The 27,814-nt window shown below is 48.8% G+C and overlaps 1 protein-coding gene across 1 annotated transcript in view; it reads right to left on the bottom strand.

Annotated features, from left to right (window-relative positions):
* nbeal2 (neurobeachin like 2) overlaps nt 1-27,814 on the bottom strand; it is a 177,768-nt gene that overhangs the window by 86,479 nt on the left and 63,475 nt on the right. The window contains exons 12-22 of the mRNA XM_033020421.1: nt 26,255-26,353; nt 24,108-24,697; nt 20,142-20,274; nt 17,456-17,575; nt 16,360-16,660; nt 11,459-11,541; nt 9,970-10,062; nt 7,030-7,201; nt 2,757-2,890; nt 1,780-1,939; nt 204-306 (exon numbers count right to left, since the gene is read on the bottom strand). Of these exons, the coding sequence (XP_032876312.1) occupies nt 204-306; nt 1,780-1,939; nt 2,757-2,890; nt 7,030-7,201; nt 9,970-10,062; nt 11,459-11,541; nt 16,360-16,660; nt 17,456-17,575; nt 20,142-20,274; nt 24,108-24,697; nt 26,255-26,353 (1,988 nt within the window). The remainder of the gene's footprint in view (nt 1-203; nt 307-1,779; nt 1,940-2,756; nt 2,891-7,029; nt 7,202-9,969; nt 10,063-11,458; nt 11,542-16,359; nt 16,661-17,455; nt 17,576-20,141; nt 20,275-24,107; nt 24,698-26,254; nt 26,354-27,814) is intronic.

Raw genomic sequence — 27,814 nt, 5'->3', positions numbered from 1 at the left:
TTTTCTCCGAGATCTTCAGCTTCCTCCCACACACTAAAGACGTGCAGGTTTGTAGGTTAATTGGCTTGGTGTAAATGTAAATGGGCCCCAGTGTGTGTAGGGTAGTGTTAGTGTGCGGGGATCGCTGGTCGGGCGCGGAGGGCCTGTTTCCGCGCTGTATCTCTAAACTAAACCACAAACTAGTGTTGAATCTTTCCACTCACCCATAATGTGTCCGGATCGAGTCCAGGAGGAATTGCACTCCGTATTTCTTTCGGGTACGCTGTTTGTGGTCTTTAGTGATGGTGGACAAGTACTGTATGTGTCCTGTGAACGTAAAGACAGTCAGATTGTTCACTCTCGCACTCCATACCGTGTTAACCTCAAATGATCAGGGCTGGACATTGAAGGCAGAGACTGATAGATTGTTGATTAGTGCGGGTGTCAGGGGTTATGGGGAGAAGGCAGGAGAATGGGGTTAGGAGGGAGAGAAAGATCTGCCATGATTGAATGGCGGAGTAGACTTGATGGGCCGAATGGCCTAATTCTGCTCCTATCACTTATGCCCTGATGAATTTAGCACTATTGGGAAGGCTGGGTTTTGGTTTAGTTTACAGCCTGGAAATAGATCCTTCGCCCCCACCCAGTCCACACCGACCAGCGATCGCCGCTCACACTGGTTCGATGTGATCCCATTTTCACATCCACTCCCTGCACACACCCAGGGGGCAAGTTACAGTGGGCAAATTAACCTGCAAACCCGGGATGTGGGAGGAAACCGGAGCAGCCGGAGAAAACCCCACGCGGTCACGGGGGAGAACGTGCAAACTCCACACAGACAGAGGTGAGGATCGAACTTGGGTCTCTGGCGTTGTGAGGCAACGGTTCGACCCGCTGCACCACTGTGCTGCCTGAAGCTCAATGTAAAAAGCCGATAAGCCTGGGTCTCGAGGCTTGGCAAAAGAATGGGTAATAATGACAGACTACACAGCCCATGGATTAACCTTGAGGGTTTATGCTCTCAGAGTGAAGGGGGGAATCAACAATGAAACATGCAGCATGTTCAGTTTCAAACATTCACATGTGGGCAGATATATAGAAGGGTTCAGTGGGCTGTGGGCCAAATGCAGGCAGTAGAATCAACTTGGACAGCAGGAACAAGATGGGCCGAAGGGCCTGTATCCCTGCTGCACATCTCTACGGCTGTGTTGCATGGTGGCGCAGCGGGTAAAGCTGCTGCCTCACAGCGCCGGAGACCCAGGTTCAATACCGACCACAAGTGCTGTCTGTACGGAGTATGTATTTTCTGCATGGGACCTGCGTGGGTTTTCTCCAGCGATCTCCGGTTTCCTCCCACAACCCAAAGACGTGCAGGTTTGTAGGCTAATTGGCCTTGGTATAATTGTAAATTGTCCCTAGTGTGTGTAGGATGGTCCTAGTGTGTGGGTGATCGCTGGTCGGCACGGACTCGGTGGGCCGAAGGGTCTGTTTGTATTCTGAGTTTAGAAGGATGAGAGGGTACTTTATTGAAACATAAGATTATTAAGGGTTTGGACACGAGAGAGGCAGGAAATATGTTCCCAATGTTGGGGGGAGTCCAGAACCAGGGGCCACAGTTTAAGAATAAGGGGTAAGCCATTTAGAACGGAGACGAGGAAACACTTTTTCTTACAGAGAGTGGTGAGTCTGTGGAATTCTCTGCCTCAGAGGGCGGTGGAGTCCGGTTCTCTAGATGCTTTGGATGGGGGGGATTGCCATGAGGGGCGGGGGGGAGAGAACAAATGAGGCGCAAGGCCCTACCTAATCGCACGGCAAAGTCGCTGTGGCTCCAGATGCGGAAATCGAAGAGCAGGTACTGGTGGAGGTAGTGGAGCAGAAGATTGTTGCCCTCGCTGGCGACCTGCTCCAGCAGGAGCTGACAGGCCATCAGCACGTTCATGTCCAACTTCTGCCGCGGGACCTGCGCCAAAGAAAAGCCCAGCCGTCAATACCGTTCCCGAAGACAGAGGCAAAAACGCTGGAGTAACTCAGCGGGTGACGTTTCTGGTCGAGACCCTTCTTCAGGCTGAATCAGCATCTGCAGTGCCTTCCTGCACATTAATACAGTTCCCTCTCGTCGCACGAGAGAGGCCCTTCGGCCCAACCCACAGCGAATTGTGGACGCAGCCCAGACCATCGCACAAACCCACTTCACTTCCATTGTGTAGGAAGGAACTGCAGGTGCTGGTTTACACCGAAGATGGACACATAAATGCAGGAGTTACTCAGCGGGACAGAGGGGAGGGAAGAGTTGAAGATGGAGAGTGAGAGAGACAGAGGGTGAGGGGAGAGGAAGGGAAGGGTGGGGGGAGTGTCCCGGGAAGGCTCGACCCACCCGCCGAACAACTGCGCCGCCGATGACCAGAGCGACGACCGAAGGCCGGAAGGCACCCAGGTAGGCCCGACTCACCCCATAGACCTCGCAGGGGACTGCGGTGAAGCTGGGCGGCGAGGCCTGTCTGACCGAAGGAGCCTGGCGGTGGCGTTGATGGGAGCCTCGGTGGCGATGAGAGCCTCAGCGGCAACGTGGGGCCACGCGGTCGATGAGCGTTGGGGGGGAGGGTGGGGGGTGGGGGAGAGGGAGAGAGTGGGGGTGGGGGAGAGGGAGAGAGTGGGTGTAGGGGCAGGGAGTAGTCACACATGGAGATGCAAGAGTCTGCTGATCATGACATGCTGACTGCATGGACATGATTGCCCGGAGGTGCAAGGCAGTAAAGGTCTCCAGAGCAAGTGTTTACCTTCTGGAGTAGAGCGCCCATGATGGCTGGCCCGTTGCACTGGATCAGACTCTCCTGGTTCATGGGATGATGTTGGATGAAGTTCTTAATCAGGAGCAGGAAAGCAGACACGCTATTTCTCTCCAATTTACTCTCTGTCAAGCAATCACAAGAACATCAGCATGAAGAAGACTCGTGGACCAACTCTAAAACCCGCCACAAATCAGACACAAAAAACTGGAGTAACTCAGCTGTTCAGGCAGCATCTGTGGAGAGAAGGAACAGCATCCAAGATGGCGTCCGGCCCAGGCGACTATCCGTGTGCCGGCCACAGAAGCAGATCTACAATCACGCATTACAATCGCTCCACACTCCTACAGCGACATTTCTTACTTTAACTAAGATGTGTAAACGGATCGCTTGTAATCAATTGATTACTTTCTGAGTGTTTTGTCTTGCTGCTGACTGGAAACATCCCCTCCACACCCACTATCTTAAGAGCCTGTCCCACTTTCATGACCTAATTCACAACCTTTTTTACTCGTGGACATTTCTCATCAGGCTAGAAAAAACGCCCCGACCTACTTGATTCCACGAGTACCTACGACTAGCATCACGGCCTGATACGACCTACCTACGACCAACCTACGACCTCGTGGCGACCATGCTGCGGGTACGAGTCAAGGGCAAACTCGGCAGAGGCCGTGAATTAGGTCGTGAAAGTGGGACAGGCCCTTTAGGCCTTTCACTGTTCGGTAAGTTTCAATGAGGTGTCCCCCTCATCCTTCTAATCTCCAGCGAGTACAGGCCCAGTGCCGTCAAACGCTCATCATATGTTAACCCACTCATTCCTGGAATCATTCTCGTACCGGATCTACAGGAGTAAGATGGTCCCGTTAACGGAAGGGCTCGAGGCCCCCGATCGCGGGAGAACAAAGAATGGAGAGATTGAACTTTTTTTTCGCCTTCCATCACAGTGAGGAATGTGGAGGAGTCACTGTGGTGGATGTTTATGTTAAAATGTATCTTGTGCGTTCTGTTGCTTTTTATTGATACGACTGTACGGCAAATCAAATTCCTTGCATATTGCAAAACATACTTGGCTAATAATGTATGATTATGATTATTATGATTATGAGTAAACCTCCTCTGGACCCTCCCCAGCATCAGCACATCCTTCCTCAGAGAAGGGGCCCATTGAGTTGGATTTGATTACTTTCATGAGTAGTATTATGGTTAGTGTTGTGTGGTGTTCAATTTAAGCCCCTGTCCCACTGTACGAGGTAATTGTCGAGTTCTCCCGCGTTTTCCCCTGATTCGAACTCGGAGAATGTCCGTAGGAGTTCGTGGATGTCCCGTAGCGGCTCGTAATGCAAACGGTCGGCACTTGGGAAATCCGGTAAACTCCTGACGTTTTTTCATCCTTGCAAAAAAATGTCCACCAGTAAAAAAATGTCCACGAGATTAAAAAAATGGTTCCTTTTTATACCTACCTACGTTAGCATTACGAGCCGCTACGAGACATCCACGGACTCCTACGGACCCGCTACGGACATTCTCCGAGTTCGAATCGGGGGAAAACTCGGGAGAACTCGTGAATTACCTCGTACAGTGGGACAGGGGCTTTACAGTCACCATGTGTACCGAGGTATAGTGAAAAGCTTTGTTCTGCATGCTATCCGATCAGATCACATAATACCACACATAAATACAAGCGTTATTCCCTTATCATGTATCTCTAAACATTCTGCCCTAATCCCTTATCGTGTATCTGTACACCGTAAATGGATCGATTGTATTCATGTTTAAGAGTGAGGAAACATCTCCTAATCCGATTTCACACAGCCATCATCCAAAGCACGCTCACTTCATCAATAACAGTTTGGTACAGCAGTTTGGACACTCACTCCCGTAAATAACTACAGCGCATTGTCAACAAAGCATCCAAAATCATCAGCACCCCCCTCCCATCAATAGAATCACTCAATCTCAAACGGTCCGTGTCAAGGGTGAAGAAAATCATTTCTGAGCCCTCCCACCCAGCTCACCACATCTTCCACCTGCTGCCCTCAGGGAGGCGCTTCAGCTCACTGCCTGCCAAAACATCACGATTCAAAAACAGTTTCTACCCATATGCAATTCGAACTCTGAACACTCTATGATAATATCACAAAGCCACCTCGTGCATATATTGTATACTGTATGTTGTCTGTGTTTTATGTTATGTTATGTTCTGCTTACTGTGTTCTTCTGTACCAGAAACTGTATGTCTGCATGACTGGAATCAGCTTATTGTGTAAAATCCTGTACTGAATATGAATTCCACCAGCTTGACTGTGTGGTCATTAAATAATCTTGAATCTTGAATCTTGAAGAAGGAACTGCAGATGCTGGAAAAATCGAAGGTAGACAAAAATGCTGGAGATACTCAGCGGGTGAGGCAGCATCTATGGAGCGAAGGAATAGGTGACGTTTCGGGTCGAGACCCTTCTTCAGACTGATGTGGGGGTGGAAAGAATCACGTATTGTAATCATGTATTGTCTTTCCGCTGACTGGTTAGCGCGTAACAAAAGCTTTTCACTGTACCTCTGTACACGTGACAATACAACTGAACTGAACAGTCAAACTCCAGTACAATAGGTAGAGCAAAGGGGAAGATACAGAGTGCAGAATATAGTTCTCAGCATTGTAGCGCACTGATCCATTGCAGAGCTGGTGAAGATAGACACAAAAAGCTGGAGTAACTCAGCGGGACAGGCAGCAACTCTGGCGAGAAGGATTGGGTGTCGTTTCGGATCGAGACCCTTCTTCAGACTGAGACTCTGGGTAGAGGGAGTCGAGAGATATAAGGTCATAAGTGATAGGAGTAGATTTAGGCCATTCGGTCCATCAAGTCTACTCCGCCATTCGATCATGGCTGATCTACTTCTTCCTCCTAACCCCATCCAGAATGGGGTCGAGAATGGACTGAAGAAGGGTCTCGACCTAAAACGTCACCCATTCCTTCTCTCCGGAGATGCTGTCTGTCCCGTTGAGTTACTCGAGCATTTAGTGTCTATCTTCGGTGTAAACCCAAAACTGAAAACTTCAACGGCAACTTATTTTCCTGCTTATGTTTACTTTCTCCCTCCCTGGGGCAGATAGTTTATTACTGAATATGGACTTATTGTTCTATAGGATAAGTGTAGAGGTAGTTTAGATATTACTTTGGCATTCGGCTTGGTTCACTTGGCTGAGCACTTATCCTGGTGTTTAGCGGTTAGTTAGTTAGTTAGTTAGTTAGTTAGTTAGTTAGTTAGTTAGTTAGTTAGTTAGTTAGTTAGTTAGTTAGTTAGTTAGTTAGTTAGTTTGCTAGTTAGCAAGTTAGTTGGCTAGTTAGTTGGCTAGTTAGTTAGTTGGATGGTTAATAGCTAGTTGGTTGGTTAGTTAGTTAGTTAGTTAGTTAATTAGTTAGTTAGTTCGTTAGCTGGTTAGCTAGTTGGTTTAGTTAGTTAGATAGTTAGTTAGTTAGTTAGTTAGTTAGTTAGTTAGTTAGTTAGTTAGTTAGTTAGTTAGTTAGTTAGTTAGTTAGTTAGTTAGTTAGTTAGTTAGTTAGCTAGTTAGCTAGTTATCTGGTTAGTTAGCTAGTGAGTTCATTAACTAGTTCGTTATTTAGTTGGTTGGTTGGTTAGCTAGTTAGTTAGTTGGTTAGTTAGTTAGCGAGTTAGTTAATTAGTTAGCTAGTTTGTTGGTTGGTTAGCTAGTTCATTAGCTAGTTATTTAGCTAGTTGGTTTAGCTAATCAGTTAGTTAGTTAGTTAGTTAGTTAGTTAATTAGTTAGTTAGTTAGTTAGTTAGTTGGTTAGTTAGCTAGTTATCTGGTTAGTTAGCTAGTGAGTTCATTAACTAGTTCGTTATTTAGTTGGTTGGTTAGTTAGCTAGTTAGTTAGTTGGTTAGTTAGTTAGCGAGTTAGTTAATTAGTTAGCTAATTTGTTGGTTGGTTAGCTAGTTCATTAGCTAGTTATTTAGCTAGTTGGTTTAGCTAATCAGTTAGTTAGTTAGTTAGTTAGTTAGTTAGTTAGTTAGTTAGTTAGTTAGTTAGTTAGTTAGTTAGTTAGTTAGTTAGTTAGTTAGTTAGTTAGTTAGTTGATTACTTAGTTAGCGAGTTAATTAGTTGGTTGGTTGGTTGATTGGTTAGTCAGTGAGTTAGTTAGCGAGTGAGTGAGTCAGTTAGCTAGCTAACTAGTTGCACCTGCAGTTCCTTCTGAAGCAGAGTTGGTGAGTGTGAGATGACGGCAGCGACAGTGGACTTACCCGAGGACCGTCCCAAAGACAGCACCATGCTCTGGATGTTCTGAGAAGATGTCAGCTCAGGTCCCACCAGGTCCGTTGTCTCCTGGTTCTCCTGCAGCTCCTCGCTGTTGGATGCCAGTTGCTCCAGGAGGGGGAGGAAAGCCCCCATTCCTCCAACACAGCTGATCACATCCTGCACAACCAACCAGGAAAAACCCCCATTAGAGGCAAGTGAACGAATGAATGCATGAATGAATACTTCATTGGTACAAGTCACAGTGAAAGTCTTCACTTGCAAACCCAATGCAGACAAATAGTCACAATGTCATAACGAATAGACAATTCATTTTAGGCCCCCTTCGGTCATGGCTGACCATGGGTGTCTCCAGGGTTGGAGGATGCCTGTACGTGACTTTGTTTAACGTGGGGAGACTGGTGCACAGACAGCCACCCCACGGTCCTTGACAGATCTGGGTCAGGATCCAGTGGCATGGAGTCCAAGACGACCAGAGACCCTTTTCTGCTGCAGCCTTCATCCGCCTTCCCAGCCGTTGTGACGCTCCACTAAGGTCAGCCATCGTCCTCCGCCTGTTCCACCGTTGAGGTCTTGGTTGGATTGCTCTTTGTCAGAGACCTCCCCCTCGACCTTACCGCCATGGGTGGCCCTACCAGGAGCGTAACTCCAGACAGCATCGCTCTCAGGATCTCAGGACCACACAATCTTCTCCACCACGACAAGGTGACAATCCACGGAAAATAGACAATAGACAATAGATACAGGAGTAGGCCATTCGGCCCTTCGAGCCAGCACCGCCATTCAATGTGATTATGGCTGATCATCTACAATCAGTACCCTGTACCTGCCTTCTCCCCATATCCCCTGACTCCGCTATCTTTAAGAGCTCTATCAAACTCTCTTGAAAGCATCCAGAGAATTGGCCTCCACTGCCTTCAGAGGGAGAGAATTCCAGACTCACAACTCTGTGGGTGAAAAAGTTTTTTCCCATCTCCTTATTCTTAAACTGTGGCCCCTGGTTCTGGACTCCCCCAACATTGGGAACATGTTTCCTGCCTCTAGCGTGTCCAATCCCTTAATAATTTTATATGTTTCAATAAGATGCCCTCTCATCCTTCTAAATTCCAGAGTATACAAGCCCAGCCGCTCCATTCTCTCACCATCCGAGGAATTAACCTGGTGAACCTACGCTGCACTTCCTCAATAGCAAGAACGTCCTTCCTCAAATTAGGGGACCAAAACTGCACACAATGCTCCAGGTGTGGTCTCACTAGGACCCTGTACAACTGCAGAAGGACCTCTTTGCTCCTATGCTCAACTGCTCTTGTTATAAAGGCCAACATGCCATTCACTTTCTTCACTGCCTGCTGTACCTGCATGCTTACTTTAAAGGGCGGGGTCAGACCACCAGTTTCCAGCAAGTCGGTGGTGGACCTGCACTGTAACACCATTTAAAAGACGTTTGAACATGGTTTGGAGGGAAATGGGCCAAACACGGGCAAGTGGGACGAGCGTAGTTGAGTTTAGTTTCAAGAAACAGCGCGGAAACGACCCTCCGAGTCCGCGCCGACCAGCGATCGCCGCACGTTAACACTATCCTACACACGCTAGGGACAATTTACATTTATACCGAAACCAATTAACCTGCAAACCTGTATGTCTTTGGAGTGTGGGAGGAAACCAGAGCACCCGGTGAAATCCCACGCAATAACGGGGAGAACGTACAAACTCCGCACAGACAGCACCCGTAGTTGGGATCGATCCCGGGTCTCTGGCGCTGTGCGGCAGCAACTCCACCGCTGCGCCACCGTGCCGCCCTTGATGAAACATTTTGGCCATCACGGGCAAGTTAGACAATTGACAATAGGTGCAGGATCAGGCCATTCAGCAGGGTCTTTGATAAGGTTCCGCATGGCAGTCTGCTCTGGAAGGTTGGAACGTATGGGATCTAGGGAGGGGCAGCTGAATGGATGGAGAATTGGCTTCATGGAAGGAAGGTGATGGTGGTAGTTTGCTTTTTTTGGACTGGAGGCCGGTGACGAGTGGATGGAACGGGAGCGCGGTTGACACACCCGCTCTACCCGCTGTGCCACTGTGCGTTGACTTGATGGGATGCGCCAATGTGAGGAACTGTGTTCGACCAAGATAGACACAGACCGCTGGGGTAACTCTGGCAGCATCTCTGGAGAGAAGGAACAGGTGACGTTTCGGGTCGAGACCCGCGAGTCGGGGAGAGGGAGACACTGAGATGAGGAAGGGCAAGGCGTGAAAACGAGACATCAAAGGAGATGTGAATAGATCAAAGGAACATGTAGAATAGATCATCATTAGCTAGGGGAAGGTGTCAACGAGGCACACAGTGATAAGAGCAGATTTACAGTCAAATGAGAGACATGGAAACATAAAAACATAGACAATAGGTGCAGGAGTAGGCCATTTGGCCCTTCGAGCCAGCACCGCCATTCAATGTGATCATGGCTGATCATCCCCAATCAGTACCCTGTTCCTGCCTACTCCCCATATCCACTGACTCTGCTATCTTTAAGAGCCCTGCCTAGCTCTCTCTTGAAAGTATCCAGAGAACCGGCCTCCACCTGAGGCAGAGAATTTCACAGACTCACAACTCTCTGTAAGAAAAAGTGTTTCCTCATTTCCGTTCTAAATGGCTTACTCCTTATTCTTAAACTGTGGCCCCTGGTTCTGGACTCAAATGTATCCTCATTAAACTGCATCTGCCATGCATCTGCCCACTCACCCAAACTATCCATGTCACCCTGCATTCTCATAGCATCCTCCTCACAAATCACACTGCCACCCAGCTTTGTATCATCTGCAAATTTGCTAATGTTACTTTGAATCCCTTCATCCAAATCATTGATGTATATTGGGCCGAAAGGGCCTGTTTCCACGCTGTATGACTCCATGACCATGAGGTTTATACCCACCTTAATATCCCAGTTGATGGTGTTGTGCCCCGTCAGTCTCCCATCATACGAATGATTCGAAGATAGGTCCAAGCAAATGTGATTTCTGCAGGCCTAAAGGCAAAGCAACAGTCATTAATTGTAGATACACACAGAATGCTGGAGTAACTCAGCGGGACGGGCAGCATCTCTGGAGAGAAGGAATGGGTGACGTTTCAGGTCGAGACCCTTCTTCAGAAATAGGGAAATGTCCATTTAGCTTCTGTAGTCAGAGGGTGGAACTCATTGCCACAGAGGGCTGTGGAGGCCAAGTCAGTGGATATTTTTAAGGCTGAGATAGAAACATTCATGATTAGAACGGGTGTCAAGGGTTATGGGGTGAAGGCAGGAGAATGGGAGGCAGAGATCAGCCATGATTGAATGGTGGAGTGGACTTGATGGGCCGAATGGCCTAATTCTACTCCTATAACTTGTGAATTTATCTACTTATAGTCGATAATGTTTTTATTATTTATTATTAATGTTTAATTTTTTGTGTGTCATTCCTAGCTGCCACTGTATGTTATGTTGTCACTTGCGGGCGGAGCACCAAGGCAAATTCCTTGTATGTGAATACTTGGCCAATAAACTTATTCATTCATTCATTCATTCATTCATTCATTCATTCATTCATTCATTATGAACATATTTAGTTTTCAACCATCTCCTGTTTCACCATTCCTTTGGAACGACTATTTCTTTTCAGTTTAGTTTAGTTTATTGTCACGTGTACCGAGGTATAGCGAAAAGCTTTTGTTGCGCGCTATCCAGTCAGCGGAAAGACAATACATGATTACATTCACGGGCCATTCGCAGTGTACAGATACATGATAAGAGAATGTGCAGGAACTGCAGATGCTGGTTTAAACCAAAGATGGAGTGACTCAGCGGGTCAGGCAGCATCAACATCGAGAGCCTCGATCGCCTCGACGCAGCGGGAGAACAAGCAAGGAAGAGATAAGACTTTGTGCCTTCCACCGCAGTGAGGAGGTGCCTGGAGATTCACTGTGACGGATGTTTGTGTTAATGTTTAAGAAGGAACTGCAGATGCTGGAAAATCGAAGGTAGACAAAAATGCTGGGGAAACTCAGTGGGTGAGGCAGCATCTATGGAGCGAAGGAAATAGGCAACGTTTCGGGTCGAAACCCTTCTTCAGACATTTGTGTTAAATTGTGTTAATTGTGCGTTTTGTTGCTTTATTTTCTGTCATGACTGCAATTCCGTTCAAACTATTGTTTGAATGACAATAAAGGAAATTCAATTCAATCTCTGGGGAAAAGGAATGGGTGATGTTTCGGGTCAGAGTCTGAAGGAGGGTCTCGACCCGAAACGTCATCTATTCCTTTTTCCAGAGATGTTATCTGATCCGCTGAGTTACTCCAGCTTTTATTTGTCTATCTTTCATGATGAGGGAAAGATATGTAGTTATGTTTCGGTCATGGTTTGAGAGCAAACTCAATGAACAGCTCACCTTGGGGGAGTAGTATAGGAGTAATTTGCTGCTCAGATCGGAGAGTTCACTGTCCGGCTTAAAGGGCAACAGGTTGTTTGGACCTAAGGACGAAACACAAACACAAGGTGAGTTAGTTTTGTTTTTAGTCTTGAAGTTTCAGTTTAGTTTATTGCCGCAGGTTCAGTGAAAGGTTTTTGCTGTGTGCAAGCCAGTCAGCAGAAAGACCGTACACGATTACGATCCAGCCATTAAAGGGCCTGTCCCACTTGCCGGGTTTTTTCGGCGACTGCCGGCATAATTGACTGACGTATCATGTTATCGAAAAAGTCGTGCCGTGGTGCGGCGTGATGACGTATCGACGCGCGGCGTTTCCTCAAGTGTTACAACATTTTTTTGTCACCGCTGGATTTTGAAATGTTCAAAATCTTTCGCCGACCCTGATACGTCAGTCAATGATGCCGTGGGACAGGCCCTTTACAGGGGAAGATAGTTTATTACTGAATGTGGACATTGTTCTGTAGGATAAGTGTAGAAGTAACTTAGGTATTACTTTGGCATTTGGCTTGGATTACGAGGCTGAGCACTTATCCTTGTGTTATAGCGGTTAATTAGTTAGTTAGTTAGTTTGTTTGTTTGTTAGTCAGTGAGTGAGTTAGTTAGCGAGTGACTGAGTCAGTTAGCTAGCTAACTAGTTAGTCGGTCGGTCGGTCAGTCAGTCAAGGGCCTGTCCCACTTGGGGGTCATTTGCGCGTCATTTACGTGACATCATTTACGCGCCAAGACACACAACGCGCGCGCAAGGCGTGCATTAAGCACCTACCGTGCGTGGTGACATAACCAGTGACGCCCAGTCGCTTGCGGAGCCCCAGGATTCTGGGATTCACAAAATCACTGCGCGCCACCTGCGTGAGGCCCAAATGACGCCCACGTGGGACGGGCCCTTTACTCAGTTATTTAGTTCAGTTTAGTTTATTGCCACGTGTACCGAGGTACAATGGAAAGCTTTTTGTTGCGTGCTATCCAGTCCGCAGAAAGACAACACATGATTACAATCGAGCCATTTACAGTGTACAGATACATGATAAGGGAATAACGTTTAGTGCAAGGTAAAGGCAACAAGGTCCGATCAAGGATAGTCCAAGGGTCATCAAACAGGTAGGTTCAACATTTCTCATCATCTGTGGGTGTGAGGGGATAATTCAGCAAACTGGACTCCAGCTGAGATCCAGCGCTCACTGATGTATCATTCAGCTGGCACGGGGTTCGGAGAAGATTTACGAGGATGTGGCCAGGACTCGAGGGACTGAGCTATGGGGAGAGGTTCAGCAGGCTAGAGAGCCTCTCCCACTTGCTGATTTTTTCGTCGCGATTGCCGGCGTCATTGACTGACGTATCAGGGTTTCCAAAAGATTTTGAACATTTCAAGACCCAGCGGCGACAAAAACAATGTTGCGACATTCGAGGAAACACCACACGTAAATACGTCATCACGCCGCATCACGCCACGACTTTTTTGGTTTACCTGATTGGTCAGTCAATGATGCCGACAGTCGCTGAAAAAAATCGGCAAGCAGGATGAGCCCTGAGGTCTCTATTCCTTGTAGCACAGGAGGATGAGGGGTGATGCTACAGATGTGTATAAGATCATGAGGGGAATAGATCGGGTAGATGCGCAGAGTCCTTTGCTCAGGGTGAGGGGAATCGAGAACTAGGGGACATAGGTTTAAAGTGGGGGGGGGGGGGGGGGATATTAAATTGTAACCTGAGGGGTAACTTTTTTTACACAAAGGGTGGTGGGTGTACGGAACGAGCTCATAGAGGTGTAAAAAATCATGAGGGGAGTAGATACGACGTGGATATGGAGAGGATGTTTCCACTAGTGGGAGAGTCTAGAACGAGAGGTCACAGCCTCAGTATTAAAGGACGTTCTCTTAGGAAGCAGACGAGGAGAAATTTATATGGTCAGAGGGTGGTGAATCTGTGGGATTCTTTGCCACAGAAGGTTGTGGAGGCCAAGTCAATGGATATTTTTAAAGCAGAGATGGATTGATTCTTGATCAGCGCGGTTGTCAGGGGTTATGGGGAGAAGGCAGGAGAATGGGGTTAGGAGGGAGTGATAAATCAGCCATGATTGAATGTCGGAGTAATCCTGATGGGCCGAATGGCCTAATTCTACTCCTATTCTTTATGACCTTAAGTCCAAGAGCAGGGGAATCAAGAACCAGAGGATATAGTGTCATAGAAACGTAGACAATAGGTGCAGGAGGAGGCCATTTGGCCCTTCGAGCCAGCACTGCCATTCATTGTGATCATGGCTGATCGTCCCCAATCAATAACCCATGCCTGCCTTCTCCCCGCATCCCTTGATTCCACCAGCCCCTAGAGCTCTATCTAACTCTCTCTTAAATCCATCCAGTGATTTGGCCTCCACTGCCCTCTGTGGCAGGGAATTCCACAAATTCACAACTCTCTGGGTGAAAACGTTTTTCCTCACCTCAGTCTTAAATGGCCTCCCCTTAATGTAAGAAGGGGAAAGATTTAATAGGAGCCTAAAGGGCAACGTTACCACACAGAGGGTGTATGGAACGAGCTGCCAGAGGAGGTAGTTGAGGCAGGGACTCTAACACCATTGAAAAGACATTTGAACAGGTACATGGATTGCAAATGTTCAGAGGGATACGGGCCAAACGCAGGCAGATGGAACTAGCTTAGATGGGGCATCTTGGTCAGCATGGATGAGTTGGGCCGAAGGGCCTGTGTATGTGCTGTGTGAATCAGTTCATCCTTGTGTCCCAGAGATAGCGGTGGAGAACCATGCAGAGGCACGGTGGCGCAGCGGTAGAGTTGCTGCCTCGCGGCGTGAAAGAGCCGGGTTCGATCCCGACTGCGGGTGCTGTCTGTGCAGAGTTTGCTTGTTCTCCCCGTGACCTGCGTGGGTTTTCTCCGGGTGCTCCGGTTTCCTCCGCACGTCTTCGGAGTTTGGGAGGAAAACAGGAGGAAAACCCACGCAGGTCACGGGGAGAACGTGCAAACTCCGCACACGGACAAGCACCCAGAGTCAGGATTGAACCTGTATCTCTGGCGCTGTGAGGCAGCGACTCTACCGCGGCGCCACCGTGCCGCCCTAACTATGTTCACCATGACAACGGCGGGGGAGTCCCCAACGGTCCAGCCAATAGAACTGTGGAGTAACTGAACCATCCCATCACCAATTTGAGAGACGTCCTGACCTCCCATCTACCTCATTGGAGACCCTCGGACTATCCTTAATCAGACTTTACTGGTAGCCCCGGCATTCCTCCTCTCTCTATCCCCCCCCCCCCCCCTTCCCAATTCGCACCAGTTTCTCATTTTCAGCTAACAATGGCCTGTCTCTTTTATCATCGTTATTTTTGTGCATTTCTTTCATTCATTGTTCTTTATCTCTCCACGTCACCGTCTATATCTCTCGTTTCCCTTATCCCTAACCAGTCTGAAGAAGGGTCTCGACCCAAAACGTCACCCATTCCTTCTCTCCAGAGGTTGGACTTTGTCCCTGGAACTGGTGCGCTACAATGCTGAGAACTATATTCTGCACTCTGCCTCTTCCCCTTCTTCAGACATGACCCGAAACGTCACCTCTCCATGTTCTCCACAGATGCTGCCTGACCCGCTGAGTTACTCCAGCACTCTGTGAAACGTCACCTATCCATGTCCTCCCCAGATGCTGCCTGACCCACTGAGTTACTCCAGCACTCTGTGAAACGTCACCTATCCATGTTCTCCACAGATGCTGCCTGACCCGCTGAGTTACTCCAGCACTCTGTGAAACGTCACCTATCCATGTTCTCCACAGATGCTGCCTGACCCGCTGAGTTACTCCAGCACTCTGTGAAACGTCACCTATCCATGTTCTCCACAGATGCTGCCTGACCCGCTGAGTTACTCCAGCACTCTGTGAAACGTCACCTATCCATGTTCTCCACAGATGCTGCCTGACCCGCTGAGTTACTCCAGCACTCTGTGAAACGTCACCTATCCATGTTCTCCACAGATGCTGCCTGACCCGCTGAGTTGCTACAGCTCTTTGTATCTATCTTCGGTGTAAAGCATCTGAAGTTTCTAAGTCTGAAGGGTCTCGACCCGAAACATCACCCATTCCTTCTCTCCAGAGATGCTGCCTGTCCCACTGAGTTACTCCAGCATTTTGTGTCTAACTGTTAAACGATGTGATAGTCCCAGCCTCAACTACCTCCTCTGGCAGCTTGTCCATACACCCACCACCCTTTGTGTGAAAAAGCTACCCCTCAGATTCTTATTAAATCTCTTCCCCTTCACCTTAAACCAATGTCCTCTGGTCCTCGATTCACCTACTCTGGTCAAGAGAGTTTGTGCATCTAATCTGAACCTAATTCATAGTTGGACACCGAGATATATTTGGGTCACACCTGCATACTACACATCCTCCCTCATGCCTTGGGACTCCACAATACAACAGCAGAATCAGCTCTTTACCCCAGCAGTGAAGTTCACACTGACGTGTGGGAAGCCTACTACCTCCAGTAAAGAGTGCCTTGATGTGTGTTTAGTTTAGTTTAGAGATACAGCACGGAAACAGGCCCTTCGGCCCAATGGGTCCGCGCCGACCAGCGATCCCCGCACACTAACACTATGCTACGCTCGCTAGGGCCAATTTTTACATTTACCAAGCCAATTGACCAACCAACCTGTATGTCTTTGGAGTGTGGGAGGAAACCGAAGATCTCGGAGAAAACCCGCTCCCCTTCCCCGGTGGCTCGAAGGGCCGAATGGCCTACTCCTGCACCTATTGTCTATTGTCTATTGTGTGGGAAGAACACCTCCATTGAAGAGTACCTTGAATTGAGGGAAGTCAACGACCTCCATTGAAGATCGCACTGATGCGTGAGACGTCCACTCACCTCCAGTGAAGAGTGCCTTGACGTGGATGGGCTGCAGGGCGTCGTGGAAGACAAAGACGGAGCCCAGCTGTCCCTGCAGGGAGGTGGGCGAGCCCCAGTCCGTGTCCTGGGACCCCGCGGAGATGGTGTTGACGATGGCGGGCATGAGGACGGGGTCCCGGTGGTGGGCGGCGGGGAAGGAGAGCGAGCGGCCGAAGGAGGGGTGCTGGGCGAAGGGTGCCTCCGCCGTCGGGCTGGGCGATGTCACCACGGTGGTGGTGGTCCTGTGGCCAGCCGAGCCGATGCAGCAATAGATGAACGACTGTGGGAGGGGGAACACACAACGTTAAACCAGCAGACATTGACCCCAACAGAGACAACGACCTGGCTGCTCAACACCCGGCTTGAGATCTAACTATTCCTTGGGTTCATGTTTCATTCGCAAGAAGAAGACACAGTGCCATAGAAAGCATTTTACCGGGATTTGGGAACAGCTCCATCCAAGACAATAGACAATAGACAACAGGTGCAGGAGTAGGTCATTCAACCCTTCGAGCCAGCACCGCCATTTAATGTGATCATGGCTGATCATTCCCAATCAGTACCCCGTTCCTGCCTTCTCCCCATATCCCCTGACTCCGCTATTTTTAAGAGCCCTATCTAACTCTTTCTTGAAAGTATCCAGAGAACCAGCCTCCACTGCCCTCTGAGGCAGAGAATTCCACAGACTCACAACTCTCTGTGAGAAAAAATGTTTCCTCGTCTCCGTTCTATAAGGCTCACCCCTTATTCTTAAACTGTGGCCCCTGGTTCTGGACTCCCCAACATCGGGAACATGTTTCCTGCCTCTAGCGTGTCCAAGCCCTTAACAATTTTATATGTTTCAATAAGATGCCCTCTCATCCTTTTAAACTCCAGAGTATACAAGCCCAGCCGCTCCATTCTCTCAGCAGATGACAGATCTCAACCCGAAACATCACCTATTCCTTTTCTCCGGAGATGCTGCCTGACCCGCTGAGTTACTCTGGCTTCTTTGTGTCTATCTACAATTTTAATCTGGTTAGTTTTTGTTCGGAAGGAAAACGTAGCCAAGTTGTATCTGGTGGGTGAAACGTACCTCGTTGAGGGACGGGAACCGTAACTGGGCGGTCTTTCTCAGGTAACCGTCGGCGTAGATGTTGACCACGTTCTGTCCAAACGGTCGTCGGCCGGCGATGTGGACAATGTCCACACAGTGCTGTGGATCAGACACCAACCGGGGACGTTAACTTAGACACAGCGCGGAAACAGGCCCCTTCCGCCCACCGAGTCCCCGCCGTACCAGCGATCACTCATTCACACCAGCTCCACGTTCTCCCACTTCCTGCACAACCAGGGACAACTTATAGAAGCCAAGTAACCTGCAAACCTGCACGTCTTTAAGGATGTAAACGGAATCCACAGCAAGGGAGAGGTTGAGTAGGCTGGGTCTCTATTCCTTGGAGCGCAGGAGGATGAGGGGTGATCTTGAATGAGGAATGAGCTTCCAGTGGAAGTGGTGGAGGCAGGTTCGTTGGTATCATTTAAAAATAAATTGGATAGGCATATGGATGAGAAGGGAATGGAGGGTTATGGTATGAGTGCAGGCAGGTGGGACTAAGGGAAAAAAGTTGTTCGGCACGGACTTGTAGGGCCGAGATGGCCTGTTTCCGTGCTGTAATTGTTATATGGTTATATGGTTATATGATTATATGGTTATCTTATAGAGGTGTACAAAAACATGAGAGGAATAGATCGGGTAGACGCCCAGAGTCTCTTGCCCAGAGTAGGTGAATCGAGGATCAGAGGACATAGGTTCAAGTTGAAGGGGGAAAGATTTAATAGGTAGACAAAAGTGCTGGAGAAACTCAGCGGGTGCAGCAGCATCTATGGTGCGAAGGAAATAGGCGACGTTTCGGGCCAAAACCACTCTTCAGATTTAATAGGAACCTGAGGTAGACAAAAATGCTGGAGAAACTCAGTGGTTGAGGCAGCATCTATGGAGCGAAGGAATAGGTGACGTTTCAGTCTGAAGAAGGGTCTCGACCCGAAACCTCACCCATTCCTTCGCTCCATTGATGCTGCCTCACCCGCTGAGTTTCTCCAGCATTTTTGTCGACCTTCGATGTTTCCAGCGTCTGCAGTTCTTTCTTAAACATAGGAATCTGAGGGGTAACTTTTTCACACAAAGGGTGGTGGGTGTATGGAACAAGCTGCCAGAGGAGGTAGTTGAGGCTGGGACTATCCCAGCATTTAAGGAACAGTTAGACAGGTGCATGGATAGGACAGGTTTGGAGGGATATGGACCAAGTGCGGGCAGGTGGGACTAGTGTAGCTGGGACATTGTTGGCCAGTGTGGGCAAGCTGGGCCGAAGGGCCTGTTACCATGCTGTATCACTCTATGACAATGACAATGACTCTACAATCTTAAAGTTCAGATAAGATGAAGATTTGACATACAGTTTGGACAGGTACAAGGATAGGAGTGGTTTAGTAGGCTATGGACCAAACACAGAATGAGTGGGTTAATATACGATGAGCGTTCGACGGCCCTGGGTCTCTACTCGCTGAGATCATAGCCTCGGAATTAAAGGAGATGAGGAGGAATTTCTTTAGACAATAGACAATAGACAAATAGGTGCAGGAGTAGGCCATTCTCCTTTTTTTAAGAGGGAGTTAGATGTGGCCCTTGTGGCTAAGGGGATCAGAGGGTATGGAGAGAAGGCAGGTACGGGATACTGAGTGGATGATCAGCCATGATCATATTGAATGGCGGTGCAGGCTCGAAGGGCCGAATGGCCTACTCCTGCACCTAATTTCTATGTTTCTATGTTTCTATTCGGCCCTTCGAGCCAGCACTGCCATTCAATGTGATCATGGCTGATCATCCACAATCAGTATTTAAGAAGGAACTGCAGATGATGGAAAATCGAAGGTACACAAAAATGCTGGAGAAACTCAGCGGGTGCAGCAGCATCTATTCGCTCCATAGATGCTGCTGCACCCACTCAGTTTCTCCAGCATTTTTGTGTACCATCCACAATCAGGACCCCGTTCCTGCCTTCTCCCCATATCCCCTGACTCCGCTAACATTAAAAGCCCTATCTAACTCTCTCTTGAAAGTATCCAGAGAACCGGCCTCCACTGCCCTCTGAGGCAGAGAATTCCACAGACTCACCACTCTCTGTGTGAAAAAGTGTTTCCTCATCTCCATTCTAAATGGCTTACCCCTTATTCTTAATCTGTGGCCCCTGGTTCTGGACTCCCCCAACATCGAGAACATGTTTCCTGCCTTGCGTGTCCAAACCCTTAATTATCTTATATGTTTCAATAAGATTCCCTCTCATCCTTCTAAACTCCAGTGTATACAAGCCCAGCCGCTCCATTCTCTCAGCATATGACAGTCCCGCCATCCCGGGAATTAACCTCAGCCAGAGGGTGGTGAATCTGTGGAAGTCATGGCCACTGTAGGCTGTGGAGCCCAAGTCCAATGGATATTTTTAAAGCGGAGATTGGAAGATTGTTGATCAGTACGGGTGTCAGGGGTTATGGGGAGAAGGCAGGAGAATGGGGTTAGGAGGGAGAGATAGATCTGACATGATTTGAATGGCGTAGTACACTTGATGGGCCGAATGTCCTCTTTCTGTACCTAGCCTGTCCAATCCCTTAAGAATTTTATATGTCTCTATGATGCCCGCTCATCCTTCTGAATTCAAGTGAATACAAGCCCAGTTGACCCATTCTTTCATCAGATGTCAGTCCTGCCATCCGGGGAATGAACATACCCAGGTTGAATCGCTGAAGGTGAAGTCAGGGACAGCCACGGTCATGTATTCTCTCTTGGTGCAAACGGCGACAACCAACATCCCGTCCACGGTGAAGAAAGCCTCGAAGCCTGTGCCACTGGCTGTGAAGAAACTGCAGGAGAGAGGAGGAGAGAACAAGGCAACCAGCTTGTTACACAGAGACACCAGGAACGACAGCGGCAGTCACGGGGCGAATACGGTGGTGCAGCATCACAGCGAATGCAGCGCCGGAGACCCGTGTTCGATCCCCACTACGGGTGCTGTCTGTACGGAGTTTGTATGTTCTCCCCGTGACCTGCGTGGGTTTTCTCTGAGATCATCAGCTTCATAGGAAAAGGGGAGATGCAACGAGACCTGGGTGTCATGGTACACCAGTCATTGAAAGTAGGCATGCAGGTGCAGCAGGCAGTGAAGAAAGTGAATGGTATGTTGGCATTCATAGCAAAAGGATTTGAGTATAGGAGCAGGGAGGTTCTACTGCAGTTGTACAGGGTCTTGGTGAGACCACACCTGGAGTATTGCGTACAGTTTTGGTCTCCAAATCTGAGGAAGGACATTATTGCCCTAGAGGGAGTACAGAGAAGGTTCACCAGACTGATTACTGGGATGTCAGGACTTTCTTATGAAGAAAGACTGGATAGACTCGGTTTGTACTCGCTAGAATATAGAAGATTGAGGGGGGATCTTATAGAAACTTACAAAATTCTTAAGGGATTGGACAAGCTAGATGCAGGAAGTTTGTTCCCAATGTTGGGGAAGTCCAGGACAAGGGGTCACAGCTTAAGGGTAGAGGGGAAATCCTTTAGAACCGAGATGAGAAAAACATTTTTCACGCAGAGAGTGGTGAATCTGTGGAATTCTCTGCCACAGAAGGTAGTTGAGGCCAGTTCATTGGCTATATTTAAGAGGGAGTTAGATGTGGCCCTTGTGGCTAAAGGGATAAGGGGGTATGGAGAGAAGGCAGGTACAGGATACTGAGTTGGATGATCAGCCATGGTCATATTGAATGGCGGTGCAGGCTCGAGGGGCCGAATGGCCTACTCCTGCACCTATTTTCTATGTTTCTATGTCTATGTTTCCTCCCACACTCCTAAGATGTGCAGGTCTATAGGTTATTTGGCATGGTGTAAATGTACAAATTGTCCCTAGGAGGGTGCAGGGTAGTGTTAATGTGCGGGGATCGCTGGTCAGCACGGACCCGATGGGCCAAAAGGGGCTGTTTCCGCGCTGTATCTCTAAACTAAACTCTGTAGAGACAGCACGTGTAGCCAGGGTCGAACCCAGGTCTCTGGCGCTGTGAGGCAGCAACTCTACCGCTACGCCACCTTGAGTCTTGCTGCGTGGATTAATCAGGTTGTACGCAAAGCAAAGCATTTCACTGTGGCTAGGTACAGTGCAAGTGACAATAAAGTATCATATCATTCCCGGTGGCTCAACACTTCAACTCCCCCTCCCATTCCGAATCCGACCTTTCTGTCCTGGGCCTCCTCCATGGCCAGAGTGAGGCCCACCGCAAATTGGAGGAGCAGCACCTCATATTCCGCTTGGGCAGTTTACACCCCAGCGGTATGAACATTGACTTCTCCAATTTCAGGTAGTCCCTGCTTTCTCCCTCCTTCCCCTCCCCTTCCCAGCTCCCCCACAGCCCACTGTCTCCGCCTCTTCCTTTCTTCTCCCCCCCCCCCACATCAGTCTGAAGAAGGGTTTCAACCCGAAACGTCACCTATTCCTTCGCTCCATAAATGCTGCCTCACCTGCTGAGTTTCTCCAGCATTTTTATCTACCTTAGTTTTTTCCAGCATCTGCAGTTCTTTCTTAAACATCGAACCATTGATCCTTGGTGTAGATTCGTTTAGAGATAGAGCGTGGAAACAGGCCCTTCGGCCCACCGAGTCCGCACTGACCAGCGATGCCCACACACTGACACTATCCTACACACACACACACACACACACACACACACACACACACACACACACACTAGGGATAATTTACAATCTTCACTGAAGATAATGGGCCTACAAACCTGCACGTCTTTGGAGTGCGGGAGGAAACTGGAGCACCCGGAGAAAACCCACACAGGTCACGGGGAGAACGTACAAACTCCGTACAGGCAGCACCCATAGTCAGGATCAAATTCAGGTCTCTGGCGCTGTGCGGCAGCAGCTCTACCCGCTGCGCCACCGTGTCGCCCCTTGTCTACTGCCAAGGTGAGGTCTGTTGTATGGTTTTTAATCGAGTGATACAGCGTGGAAACTGACCCTTCAGCCCAACTTGCCCACACCGACCAACATGTCCCATCAACACTAGTCCCTCTGAAACGATATCATATTTAAATTTAGAAAAAATGAGGAGTGACATTGTTGAACCCTCGGTTAAATTTGATAGGACTTGGGATATGATATAAACTGTCCCCTCTCCAACTGTTATAATAATTTTTTTTACTGGTATACGGTGGAACGGACTTGACGACAAACAGGGACTTAAGTTGGTGAAACTTTTTGCAGCCCAGATTCTGTTTTTCTTTTTTTTTTTTTTTTTTTTTTTTTTTTTTTTTTTTCTTTTTGTTTTTTTTATTTCTTTTTTCCTTTTTTTTTCTCTTTAGTTTTGTTTTTTAGTTTTTTCTCTTATTTTCTCTTTTTTCCTTCTCTTTATCTTTTAGTTTTTCTACATACAAGTTTTCTTTTAAACACTTAACTATATTTACATAGAGACCGGGAGATCTATATTCAATGTGTATTTTGAAACTGGACTCATATTTAGGTTGTATCTGCCATTAATGTAACCCTGATCCCTATGTATCAATATCACTGTTAAGTTTATCATTACTTTTTTGGTGTCTTGTTTTTGCTTTTGAAAAAAAAACGAATAAAAAGATTTTATAAGAAAGAACACTAGTCCCACTTGTCTGCGATATCCCTCTAAACCTGTCCTATCCATGTACCTGTATAGTTGTTTCTCAAATGTCGCGATAGTCCCTGCCTCAACCACTTGTTGTGTTACCTGCAGCCCGTTCCATACACCCACCGCCCGGATTGAATGCCAAACAAAACGCATCACTGACCCGCTGAGTTACTCCAGCTAGTCGGACATTGTAGCTGGGACCAAGTTGGGCCGAAGGGCCTGTTTCCACGCTGTATTACTCTATGACTCTGTGACTATGGGGCCCCATGGCCCGCTCCAGGACTGTCCCCAGCTACAAGGAACAATAAAGTATGAAGATAGACACAAAAGGCTGGAGTAACTCAGCGGGACAGGCAGCATCTCTGGAGAGAAGGAATGGGTGACGTTTCATGAAAGGGTCTCAATCCGAAACGTCACCCATTCCTTCTCGCCAGAGATGCTGCCTGTCCCACTGAGCTACTCCAGCATTTTGTGTCTATCTTCGGCTTAAACCAGCATCTGCAGTCCCTTCCTGGACAATAAAGTATCATTGGTCACTGGTCAATAGACAATAGGTGCAGGAGTAGGCCAGTCGGCCTTTCGAGCCAGCACCGCCTGTCAATGTGATCATGGCTGATCATCCACAATCAGTACCCCGTTCCTGCCTTCTCCCCATATCCCCTGACTCCGCTATCTTCAAGAGCCCTATCTAGCTCTCTCTTGAAAGTATCCAGAGAATTGGCCTCCACCAAGGCAGAGAATTCCACAGACTCACAACTCTCTGGGTGAAAACATTTTTTCTCATCTCTGTTCTAAATGGCTTACCCCTTATTCTTAAACTGTGGCCCTGGGTTCTGGACTCCCCCAACATGCTTATTGATGTGTGTATAGACTGATCTGTTCTGTATTTATTTCTGCCTACAATATTCTGTTGTGCTGAAGCAAAGCAAGAATGTCATTGTCCTATCTGGGACCCATGACAATAAACTCTCTTGAATCTCTTGAGCGTGTCCTATCCCTTAACCCCTGTTTCAATAAGATCCCCTCTTTTCCAATTCTTACCTGTAAAGTTGTTTCCTCTTGGGTCTGTGTTTCAACAGGTAGAGGTCGTCTTGTTCCTGGTTGAGGCAGAGCCAGGTGTGGAAGGCAAAGCTGTTCCCTGGCCACTTGTGGATGGTGGGAACCATTATCCCGGCCATGCTGGGCGTCAGGTCGAAGTACTGGAGCGCGCTGTCGGAGCCGTTGCTGTCGGCCATGGCGGACAGCGCCCGGACCACGCGGGCGGTGTAAGGGTGCGCCGCGCCCCCCCCCTCCTCCTCCTCCTCCACCCGCAGGAGTTTGACCAGCTGCCGGAGCTCGGCCGGCTGGATGGAGAGGCTGCCGAGCGACTGGAGCAGGTCGACCAGGTTGTCCCCGCACTTGCGGTCCAGCCGCGGGTGGTGGCCGAGGGAGGCCAGCGCGGCCGGCAGCATGCCCGCTTTCACGCCCGTCATCCGCGCCCGCAGCGAGGCGCCGCACACCTTCTTCAGCCACTCCGACACCAGGATCTGCCGCTCACGGGAGGTCAGCTCCGGCAGCCACTGGGCCAACATCAGCAGCGGCTGCTCATTGCTGATCACCGTGTGCTCGCATGTACTCTCATCCTCTACAGCCTGGCGCCAAGTGGGGACATAATCAGGACACTTACTGTACCCATACACAGTTACAGTGTACACACATACACCAGCAATTACAGTATACACACAGTATACACACAGTATACACACACACACAGTATACACACACACACACAGTTACAGTGTACACACATACACCAGCAATTACAGTATACACACAGTATACACACAGTATACGCACATACACAGTATACACACACACACACACAGTTACAGTACACACACAGTTACAGTGTACACACATACACCAGCAATTACAGTATACACACAGTATACACACAGTATACACACATACACAGTATACACACAGTTACAGTGTACACACATACACCAGCAATTACAGTATACACACAGTATACACACAGTATACACACATACACAGTATACACACACACACACAGTTACAGTGTACACACATACACCAGCAATTACAGTATACACACACACACACAGTATACGCACATACACAGTATACACACACACACACACAGTTACAGTGTACACACATACACCAGCAATTACAGTATACACACAGTATACACACAGTATACACACAGTATACACACATACACAGTATACACACACACACACAGTTACAGTACACACACACACACACACACACACACACACACACAGTTACAGTACACACACACACACACAGTTACAGTACACACACACACACACACACACAGTTACAGTACACACACACACACACACAGTTACAGTACACACACACAGTTACAGTACACACACACACAGTTACAGTACACACACACACACACACAGTTACAGTACACACACACACCAACTAGTTACACAGCCATACACCACTAGTTACACACCTATACACCAACTAGTTACATACCCGTACACCACTAGTTACATATACATAGAAACAATGAGCAAATGTGCAGGAGTAGGCCATTTAGCCCTTCGAGCCAGCACCACCATTCAATGTGATCTTGGCCGATCATCTAAACTCAGTACCCCGTTCATGCTTTCTCCCCAATCCCTTGATTCCGTTAGCCCCAAGAGCTAAATCGAACTCTCTCCTGAAAACACCCAGTGAATCGGCCTCGCAGGCGCCCACACACCCACCACCGGAGTTGCCCACCCAGTTATCCCTCTGTTCTACAACATTCCCTGTCTACCTGTGGGGCCACTGGCAGGTACCTGTGTACCTGGATCCCTCTGCTCTACACCGCTCCCCAGGGCCCTGCCGTTCATGGTGTTGGTGCTGCCCCCAGCGTAGTGAGCCCCGAGCAACGGAGACGAGGAAACACTTTTTCTCACAGAGAATGGTGAGTCTGTGGAATTCTCTGCCTCAGTGGAGGCAGGTTCTCTGGATGCTTTCAAGAGAGAGCTAGATAGGGCTCTTAAAAATAGCGGAGTCAGGGAATATGGGGAGAAGGCAGGAACGGGGTACTGATTGTGGATGATCAGCCATGATCACATTGAATGGCGGTGCTGGCTCGAAGGGCAGAATGGCCTACTCCTGCACCTATTGTCTATTGTCACGTACCCTCCACTTACCATGTTCATCAGCTCCTGGAGGAGACGTGTGGTGGGCTCCCCCTGGCTCTTTAGTACCTCGTACAGGTGGGGATACCCAATGCGCTCCTTAAATACCTCCTGTTGGGGGAAGGAACAGGTCAGCTGGCGTTTAAAGCAGAGGTGAGTGTTGTACGAACACAACCATCCTCTCTATCCCTCCCTCCCTCCCTCCCTCCGTGCTCCCCCCTCTCTCTCTCCCTCCCTCCCTCTCCCTCTCTCTCCCTCCCTCCATCCCCCTCCCCCTCTCTTTCTCCCTCCCTCCCTCCCTCTCCCCCTCTCTTTTCTCTCCATCCCCTCTCTCCCTCTATCCCCCTTCCCCCTCTCTCTCCCTCCCTCCCTCCCTCCCTCCCTCACTCCTCCTCCCCCCTTTTTTTTCGCCTCACTCTCCCTTTCCCTCTCTTTCCCTCTCGTCCGCCCTCACTCCACCTCTCCCCCCCTCTCCCCCCCCCTCTACCTGCTCTTTCCTCCCTCCTGCACTCCCCCTCCCCCCTCCCTCCCTCTCTCACCCTCCCCCTTCTCTTCTCTCCCCCCTCCCTCTCCCCCCCCCCATCCCTCTCCCTCCCTCCCAACCTCACTCCCTCTCTCCCCCTCCCTCTCTCCCCCTGACTCCCCCCTCCCCTCACCCCCTCAATCCCACTCTCACCCTCCCTCTCTCCCCACCCCTCTCTCTCCCACTGGCTCACTGTCATCAGGCAACTGAACCGTCCTCTCACCAACTGGAGGGCGGTCCTGACCCATCTACCTCATTGGAGACCCTCGGACTATCTTTGAATGGGACTTTACTGGACTCTATCCTGCGCTCTATATTCCCCTCATCCTGTACCCGCATGCTGTGCACGGCTCGATTGTAACCACGTCTAGTCTTACCGCTGAAGATAGACACGGAAGGGGAGAAGGCAGTAAAATGGGATTCGGAGGCAGAGATCGGCCACGATTGAACGGTGTAGTGGACTCGATGGGCCGAATGGCCTAATGCTACCCCTATAACTTGCGAACTCATGAAAAGGATCTGCAGTTTCTTGTGTCTGCATTTTACAGTTCAGTCATCTGGTTTGTTCAGGCTGAAATATATTCACCTTATATATATATATACACAGTGGCGGACTGACCAGGGTGTCAGCTTCCCGATGGCAAGTGGGCCCCTGATGAAGTGGGCCCCCTTTGTCTCCAGGTAACCAATATTTTTATACCCAGTCCGCCACTGTATATACATATGTGTGTGTGTGTGTGTGTGTGTGTGTGTGTGTGTGTGTGTGTGTGTGTGTGTGTGTGTGTGTGTGTGTGTGTGTGTGTGTGTGTGTGTGTGTGTGTGTGTGTGTGTGCGTGTATATATATATATAATTAATCTCACAATAAGGGAAAAGGGGAAGTACAACAGGATCTGGGGGTCCTTGTACATCAGTCTATGAAAGTAAGCATGCAGGTACAGCAGGCAGTGAAGAAAGCGAATGGCATGTTGGCCTTGATAACAAGAGGAATCGAATATAGGAGCAAAGAGGTCCTTCTGCAGTTGTACAGAGCCCTAGTGAGACCACACCT

The sequence above is a fragment of the Amblyraja radiata genome, chromosome 4 (assembly GCF_010909765.2).
Source record: "Amblyraja radiata isolate CabotCenter1 chromosome 4, sAmbRad1.1.pri, whole genome shotgun sequence".
In the NCBI taxonomy this organism is placed as follows: Eukaryota; Metazoa; Chordata; class Chondrichthyes; order Rajiformes; family Rajidae; genus Amblyraja; species Amblyraja radiata.
The sequence above is the reverse complement of the archived record's forward strand: the minus strand, read 5'-3'. Positions and strand labels throughout refer to the sequence as shown.